Consider the following 7,959-nt stretch of genomic DNA (forward strand, 5'->3'; position numbering starts at 1 on the left):
CCTGGACAAGCCCTGTTTGTCCTTCAGAGAACCCACCTGGAGGCCCCGCTTCTTCACCAACAGCTCATGGGGCCTCGGCTGTCCTCCAGCCACAGGCACAGGTCATCAGCGCCCAGCCAGCACCCGTCCCGGATTGGTGATGACCATCTAGGCCTTTGTGGCAGAGGGGCAAGAGCACCCACCTGTGACGAGCTCTGAAATGAAGCCACGGCCTGGATGGGTTCTATGTCTGTGTGGGGGCCCTTGGCAGCTGCCTCTTGGGTTAGGCTCAGCACCCTGCTCCTCCTCTGTTTTTCTTTTTTGGTTAATAGATTTATTGAAGTTAAATCACGTACCACGTAGTGTACCCATTTATAATATAGGATTCAGTGGTTTTTACTATATTTATAGAGTTGTGCAGCCATTACCGCATCACTTTTGGGCTATTTTCCATCTCTCTGGAAAGGAAACCCTGTGCCCGTTAGTTGTCTCTCTGCTTTCCTCAGGGCCCTGCAGCCCCTGGCAGCCACCAGTCTGCTTTCTGTCTTTGGGTTTGCCTCTTCTGGGCATTTCGTTTACATGTACATGGTTCTGGGGCTGGTCTCTGCCTTAGCGCTGTATCCTGTGTACATCCATGTTGTGGTTTGTGGGTGCCCCATTCTTCTAAGGCTGGGAAACGTTCTGCTTGTGGTCAAAACGTCGTTGCTTGTCTGTTTATCAGTGACTGGACGTCCCTTCTTTGGCTGTTGTGAATGCACCAAATGCAGGATTTCTGTGGGTCTTTTACAGGGAGCCTGCCTTCGTTTTCCCTTTCTGTCTTCCATCTTTCTTCTCCCAGTGTTTGGTACCTTGAGCTCCCTCCTTTGGCATTTGTGTCCCTGTGTCTCTTGAGCCTCTGCGCCTGTCCTTAAGGGCTGGGGCCAGGTGCTTAGTTTATGGGACGAGTCCCTATACCAAGCTGTGGAGGACCCAGCTGCTGGCCTGGGGTCCTCAGCTTGCTCTCCACCTCCCCAGCAACATTCCAACGCGTCCCAGTCCCTGTGCGACATCATCCGCCTGAGCCGGGAGCAGATGATCCAAGTTCAGGACAGCCCGGAGCCTGACCAGCTGTTGGCAACCCTGGAGAAGTGGGTTTGTGGGTGGCACCCCAGTCCAGGGTGGGCAGCTGTCCTGGGGGCCCCAGGTCCCAGGCTCTTCACCCTAATGCCCTTTGTCCCAGGCAGGAGACGATCGAGCAGCTCCTGAGCAACATGCTGGAAGGGGATCCCAGCCCATCTGTTCTTGTCAGCGGGATCCAGGTGCTGCTGACTCTGCTGGAGCCCAGGAGGCCACGGTGAGGGGCCGCCTCCCTGGGCACCTCTGTTCAGTTCAGGGGGTGGAAGTTACAGGGATTTGGCCTCCACAAGTGGTGTCTCCTTCATGGTGGTCGTCATGGTCCTGGAGAGAAGTTCTGTTCCTGACAGCCAAGGCAACGGAGGCCAAGTCAGCCACCCATAGCTGTCGGAATCTGGGGCCCCTGAGGCAGGTTACTGCCCACAGCACAGTGGGGCCACTACCCCAGGGTCCCCAGGCTCCCACCCTGCCTAGATGCTTCCCTTCTCATTCCCTACCCCTGATGTTTTGCCTGGAAGGGTTCCCTCTGGGAGCAGCTTCTCACTCCCTTCCAGGTGTCCCCCACACATGCATGTGTGTACATGCAGGCCATCTGGGCAGCTCACCCTGCTCTCCATCCTGCCTCTGCTGCAGATCCGAATCTGCGACCATGAACAACTTCTTCAGCAGTGTGGATGGGCAGCTGGAGCTCCTGGCCCAGGCAACCTTGGACAGTACCGTGTCTAGCATGGGCGCCCTGCACGCCCTGCGTCCTCGGCTCAGCCACTTCCACCAGATCCTGCTCACACCACCCGAGGTAGGCCAGGGGGGATGTGGCCAGTGGGGTGTGGGGGTGTTGGTCCTTGGTTCCCAGCAGTGCTGGGTTGGGAATCAAGCTTCTCCTGTGCCTGCAGCTGGAGCCACTGTGCACAACGTGGGGCAGCCTGTCCCCGCCTCTGGGCAACACACGGCTGCATGTGGTCAAGCTGCTGGCCAGTGCCCTGAGTGCCAACGATGCGGCCCTGACACAGGAGCTCCTGGCGCTGGATGTGCCCAACACCATGCTGGTGCGGTGGGCGGGATGGGGTGGGGTGGGGGAGGGCCAGTGGGACAGGTCTCTCAGTGCCAGCCTGCGTCCCCTTCCAGGACCTCTTTTTCCACTACGTGTTCAACAACTTCCTTCACACTCAAGTGGAGGTATGTGTGAGCGCCATGCTGAGCGCTGGGCCCCCTTCTGATGGCAGCCTTGAGATGCCCGCCCCGAACCCCGGCGTGAAACACGTGAGCTGTGGCTCCCGGGTCTCCCCTCCATTTATTTGGGGGTGGGCTCTTCCCTAGCTATTTCTGTCACCTGTCCTGCTGACCAGTACTTGGTGGGTGACTTCATATCTTGGGAGCTTGGGGCTTGGCCTTGTTCTTAGGTTATGTGTGGGAGAAATAGATATGGGTGATGTATGGGGAGGTGAGTGGACACAGTGATTTCAGGAGGTAGCATGTGTCCCTAGGGCACAGAGGAAAGGACTCTCCTGGGGTGACAGCCACTACGGGAGGTGGAACACTACCTGGGAATAGCCTAAGGCTTCAGGGAGGAACTGTTCAGTGGGGAGGGTCAGCTTTGGAGTGGGTGACAGGCAGGGTACCTTTGGGGTTTGTTGTTTCGACTGAGCAGATCAGACAGGCTGAGGACCTTTCTCGGGGAGCAGAGTGGGAAGCACAGTGGGGGCTGGCATGTGTGAGTATACAGCTGTGTGTGTGTGAGGGTATTGCATGCTCGTGGAAAGACCAGAGGTTTGGATGCCAGGCCAAGACGGTGGGGCCCCATCATTCTCTCACCTGTAGGTGACTGAGTCTGGGGCCTGGCTAGTTGTAGCAGTGACACCCTGGCTGGCCCCCGTGCCCATGCATCCCCCTTCTCCCACAGCTGCTGCAGCAGTGCCGCCTGGTGGAGCGCATCCTGACGTCTTGGGAGGAGAATGATCGTGTGCAGTGAGTGTGCCCTGGCCTTCCTGCCTGGGCAGTGGGGAGGGGGACACAGTGTCCGCCTGTGTCCGCCTGTGTCCAGCCGTGGCCTCCACTTTCACCCAGGTCTGCCGGGGGCCCTCGGAAAGGCTACATGGGCCACCTGACCAGAGTGGCCAACGCCCTGGTGCAGAACACAGAGAAGGGGCCCAACGCTGAGCAGCTAGGGCAGCTGCTGAAGGGTGAGGCAGAGGCTTGCCGGATGGTGGGGTGATGGAGGCAGAGTTGGGGGGTATCTCACATCCTCGTCCCCTCCCGCTGAGCAGAGCTGCCAGGTGAGCAGCAGGAACAGTGGGAAGCCTTCGTGTCGGGACCCCTGGCTGAGACCAACAGGAAGAACATGGTGGACCTGGTGAGCCCCGGCTGCTGTACCTTTGCTGCCTCATTCCTCTTCATCGAGCCTTGGCCTTTCTGTCCCCACAACCCGTCCTTGCCCCCATCCTTGCCTGGGGGCCCCGCAGGCCCTGATGCCCTGCCACCTGCCCACCCAGGTGAGCAGCCACCACCTGCACTCCTCCAGTGACGACGAGGACGACAGGCTAAAGGAGCTCAGCTTCCCTGAGGAGGCTGTGCTGCAGCAGGTAGGCTACGCTGGTGGGTCCTGCCCCACCTGGCCTCACCCACCACCCTGACTGCACACCCTCCTCCCCGTAGGCCTTCATGGACTTCCAGATGCAGCGCATGACCTCGGCCTTCATTGACCACTTCGGCTTCAATGATGAGGAGTTTGGGGAGCAGGAAGAAAGCGTGAAGTGAGTGTGTGCCTGTGTGAGGCCGTATGTCATATGGCTCCTCCTGCCCTCCTTCCTGTGTCCTCCCTGGTGTCCCCTCTACCCTGCCCCCAGACCCAATCGGGCTCATGAGATGAGCCCTCACAGAGTCAGGATGGCTCCAGAGGCCGGGGTCACCTCTCGCCCCTTGAGAGGCTGTGGGGAGATGAGATCTCTTTTCCAGTGACCAGTTCTGTACTCTTGTATTTGTTGGGTGACAGTATTTTAGCATCACCATCCCTGGTGTTGTAGTCACGGGCTTCTTTCTTTATTTTATGAATTTTCTGTCACAAGCGTCTGTTGCGTTTGTGGTCAGAAAAAAATTAAAATTTACTAACGTTTTGTAGATTGTACAAGTAACCTTGTGACAGACAGCACCAGGTAGACAGTGAAGAGAAGGGCAGGTGGCCAAGTGAGTGCAGTGGATACTGTAGCAGGGGCAGGAGTGGAGTGGCTGGCTACGGCCTGTGGAGGGCAGTGAGTGGCTCATCACCCACCTGCCCAGGGGCCTCCTTTCTGAGCCAGGTTGTGCCTCCACTGGTCCTGGGTCTCGTGTGTACCTCAGGGCTTCCGGAGCCTGCCCTCGGGGCCCCTGAGAGAAGCGCTATGAACAGCAAGGTGTGCCGCTGCCCCATGGGCGGAAGAGGCTCCTTTTGAGGAACGAGCCCATGATGCTCTGAGGTGGACCGTAGGGAAGCAGATGGAGAGAGGTCCGCTGGGGTCCAGGGACACGCAGGAGGGGCCATAGCTGTGCCTGGGTTTTTGGGAAACAGCTGAGACGGGGTCACTACCCTTGTCCTTTTTGTCAGCTGGCAGCGTGCCAGGCACCTTTCAGTGTTACCCGTTATGTGCCCACGACTACTCTCTGCTTAGGGTTTGAGAGCCACTTTACAGCTGGGGAGACTGGGGCACCTGCTGGTCAGTGACCCTGTGCAGCAACAGTGTGAGGGTCAGCTTTGGTCTGTAGTGCCCACAGCCGGACAGTGGTCCCTTGGATGCAGGTGTGAGAGCGTGTTTGCTGCTGCTCTCCCTGCACAGTACCGGGCACTAGGAGTCCTCGGGAGCGCCCATCACTTTGAGAGGCCTAGGACACCTGGGGAAGACACTGCCCAAGGGAGGACCCAGCCCTATCCTGCTCAGTGAATGGCGTTAGGCTGGCCAGCTGTCCTTTTGGACAAAACTGTTACTCCGTCAAGATAAATTCCCGTGGGGTCAAAAACTAAAAGAGCAAAGTCATGGAATGTTCTGGAATGAAAAACAGTGGATATCTTGATACCTTCTGCTGAAGATGCTGCCCTGTAGGAGAGATCACCCCTGACCCACTGTGCCAGTGCTCAGCCTGGCCCCGCCTGGCCCTGCCTCACTTCTGTGTGTTTCAGAGGAGAGAGGAATGCCTGTCGTACGAGGGGTGGTGAGAAGAAAGCATAGGAAGAGTGGTGCCCAGTCAGCACTCAGGAGCTGCTGACTCACATGAGTCCACTGACCTTTGTGGCAGAATGTTTGCTGACTTGGAGAGAGAGCTTCCCAGATAACCTAGGAGGTCTCCCTGCCACATGGGCAGAGCGTGGGCCCTTGGGTAGACAGTGCTTTCACCACGAACAGGACTGACACTTAGAAGGATGCCAACGAAACAAGTACGAGGCTCTTGAAATTGCTTATTTCGCTGATAGCAGAAGTAACAAACCGTTTTTAGCAGTTTGTGTCAGTATTTGAAATGCATGGTTTTAATTCCTTCAGGAATTACACTTCTGTGAGGCTTTCTGAAAGTGCAGAGAATGGAGCAAAAGTGGGTATAGGAGGAAGATGTTGACTCGGCCTTGACAGCAGTGACACACTGCAGATGGGGCTAGGTTAGCTGTGTCCTTAGGAAAATTAGCTTCAGCTGGGTCCCACATTCCATTTTCACCTCTCGCTGTGGCTGCATTAAGGTCGCTGTGAACGCGAACTGCACTCCTGGGGAAGTTCAGGCCTGTGTATAATCTGTCACCCAGGTTACAATCTTAAATCCTCAGCTGCTGCCTGTGTGCCTCCCCTCACTGCTCTTGTGCTCTCTCCTAGTGCCCCTTTTGACAAGACGGCCAACATCACCTTCTCCCTCAATGCCGATGACGAGAACGTGAGTACTGCCCCATCCTCTGGTGGTGGCAGGGGGCCATGGGCAGTGCAGCCCAGCCCACTCTCCCGCCGCTACACCCTGCAGCCCAATGCCAACCTGCTCGAGATCTGCTACAAAGACCGGATCCAGCAGTTCGATGATGACGAGGAGGAGGAGGATGGCCAGGGTTCCGGGGAGTCTGACGGGGAGGATGGCGCCTGGCAGGGCAGCTCATTGGCCAGAGGACCCCGCTTGGGTGTGCCCCCAGGCATGCGGTGAGTCCCCTCCCACCTCCTTTCCCAGGCTACTCAGCATGGGGTCTGTAGGGCCCACATGAAATAGTTTTTGTCATCTGAGTAAAGGGGAACCACACAGAGGATGCAGTTTGTGTGTGTTGGGCTGCTTGCAGTTTTGAGTGATGGAAACTCCGTTCAGACAAGTTAAAGAGAACAAGGTAACTGCCTATGTATGGTTGGAAAACTCAGCGGCTCCTTCAGGTGCGGCCTGTTCCAGCATGCCTATGATCGGTATGGCGCCTACCCCTGACTGCACTCCCTGGTTTGATAGTCCTGTCAGCTCTCTTTCCCCTGATTTCAGTAAGATGAGAGGTGACCATTGTCCCTTTTTCTCTTTATGAATGTCAATACTGTCTGGCCCCAGCATCACTGACCAAATGAGTTTGTGTAGCATTGGTTTGCCAAGGCCGACTACAGCTCAGGGCCTACAGCTCTGAGCCTTTGTCTTGTGGCTTCTGATTTGAGAATTAGTATTTTAACTTTCTGAGTGACATGTAACAAACATACAGATGAGATTTGGACTCCTGAGTATACGGCCATGTGGACACTCCTTTGCCAGGTGAAGAGTGGAACATCCCTGCTAGCCACTGTCCCCTCCCAACCACTGTCCGCCCTCCTGGGGCTGATATTGCCCCGACATTTTGCCCCAGAGATGGGTTTCGCCTCTTCGGCTTGAGAGGTGCAGCCTTCTGGTGTGTATGGGTGTGTTCACTTGCCATCTGTGAGTGTACCCACAAATGAACTAGCCAAGTTCATTTGCGCTTACGTGTGCCATTGCCAAGTTCAAGGTCATGACTCACCCCTGTGTTTTCTTCTAAGAGTTTATGGTGTTAGCTTTTATATTAGGTTTTGGTTCATTCTGAGATAATTTTGTGTATGAGATATGAGGCGGAGTCCAGCTTCATTTTTTCGCATGTGGGAATGCTGCTATCCCAGCATCATTTGTGGACTGTCCTTTCCTCACTGAATGGGCATGGCACCCTTGTCGGTTGTGTGTGTGTGGAGCATTTATTTCTGTCTTCTCTCTCCTGGTCCTCTGGTCCGATGTCTATTCTGAGACCACTCGGTCTGGACCACTATTGCATTACAGTAAGTTTTAAAATTGGGAAGTGCGAGTCCTGACCCTTTGTTAAAGATTGCAGATTGCATTGACTTTTTGGGGTCCCTTGAGATTCTGCATGAATTTTAGGATCAGCTTGTCGGTTTCACCAAGGAAGCATCTGGGATTGTGAGAAGGTTGTCTTTGAACCTGTAGGTCAGGTTGGGGAATGTTGCTGCTTTAACAATATCCCATTTCCTGATCTGTGAATGCAGGATATGTTTTCATGAATTTAGGTCTTTCTCCTTCTCATCGCTGTGTCAACAATGGACGTTGGGGGTCTTGGCCACTGAGTGTGGTGTCGGTAGTGGTTCTGGAGCATGGGTTTGAGGAGTGACCCCTCCGTTTCCCTTTTATCGAATGTCTTAGTTTATTTTCAATGATAAGCAGAGGTATTCCTTCCCACTCTGGAGATGGTAGTGTGCATTCAGGACTTGTTCAAGCGTCCCCTAGCGGTGGACATGTAGGCCAATCAGACTTTGTCCAAGGTCTCTAGTTGCGTGTCAGTGCTCAGCAGTGTTTTGGAGCAGCTGCATGTACCAGTGTTGCTCTCAGTCGAGGACATAGTGGTGACAGAAGTCCCCCTGAGTTTGTAGTTGAGAAGAGCGT

At 55.3% G+C, this 7,959-nt stretch overlaps 1 protein-coding gene across 2 annotated transcripts in view; it reads left to right on the forward strand.

The window, feature by feature from the left end:
• PPP6R1 (protein phosphatase 6 regulatory subunit 1) overlaps positions 1 to 7,959 on the forward strand; it is a 12,761-nt gene that overhangs the window by 2,037 nt on the left and 2,765 nt on the right. For both annotated transcript variants that reach the window (XM_025049638.1, XM_025049637.1), the window contains 12 exons: positions 994 to 1,106; positions 1,199 to 1,312; positions 1,726 to 1,888; positions 1,986 to 2,138; positions 2,218 to 2,352; positions 2,993 to 3,057; positions 3,157 to 3,272; positions 3,357 to 3,442; positions 3,582 to 3,671; positions 3,745 to 3,842; positions 5,919 to 5,976; positions 6,061 to 6,230. In XM_025049638.1, the coding sequence (XP_024905406.1) occupies positions 994 to 1,106; positions 1,199 to 1,312; positions 1,726 to 1,888; positions 1,986 to 2,138; positions 2,218 to 2,352; positions 2,993 to 3,057; positions 3,157 to 3,272; positions 3,357 to 3,442; positions 3,582 to 3,671; positions 3,745 to 3,842; positions 5,919 to 5,976; positions 6,061 to 6,230 (1,361 nt within the window). The remainder of the gene's footprint in view (positions 1 to 993; positions 1,107 to 1,198; positions 1,313 to 1,725; positions 1,889 to 1,985; positions 2,139 to 2,217; positions 2,353 to 2,992; positions 3,058 to 3,156; positions 3,273 to 3,356; positions 3,443 to 3,581; positions 3,672 to 3,744; positions 3,843 to 5,918; positions 5,977 to 6,060; positions 6,231 to 7,959) is intronic.

Source organism: Pteropus alecto, unplaced genomic scaffold, assembly GCF_000325575.1.
Source record: "Pteropus alecto unplaced genomic scaffold, ASM32557v1 scaffold326, whole genome shotgun sequence".
Lineage (NCBI taxonomy): Eukaryota > Metazoa > Chordata > Mammalia > Chiroptera > Pteropodidae > Pteropus > Pteropus alecto.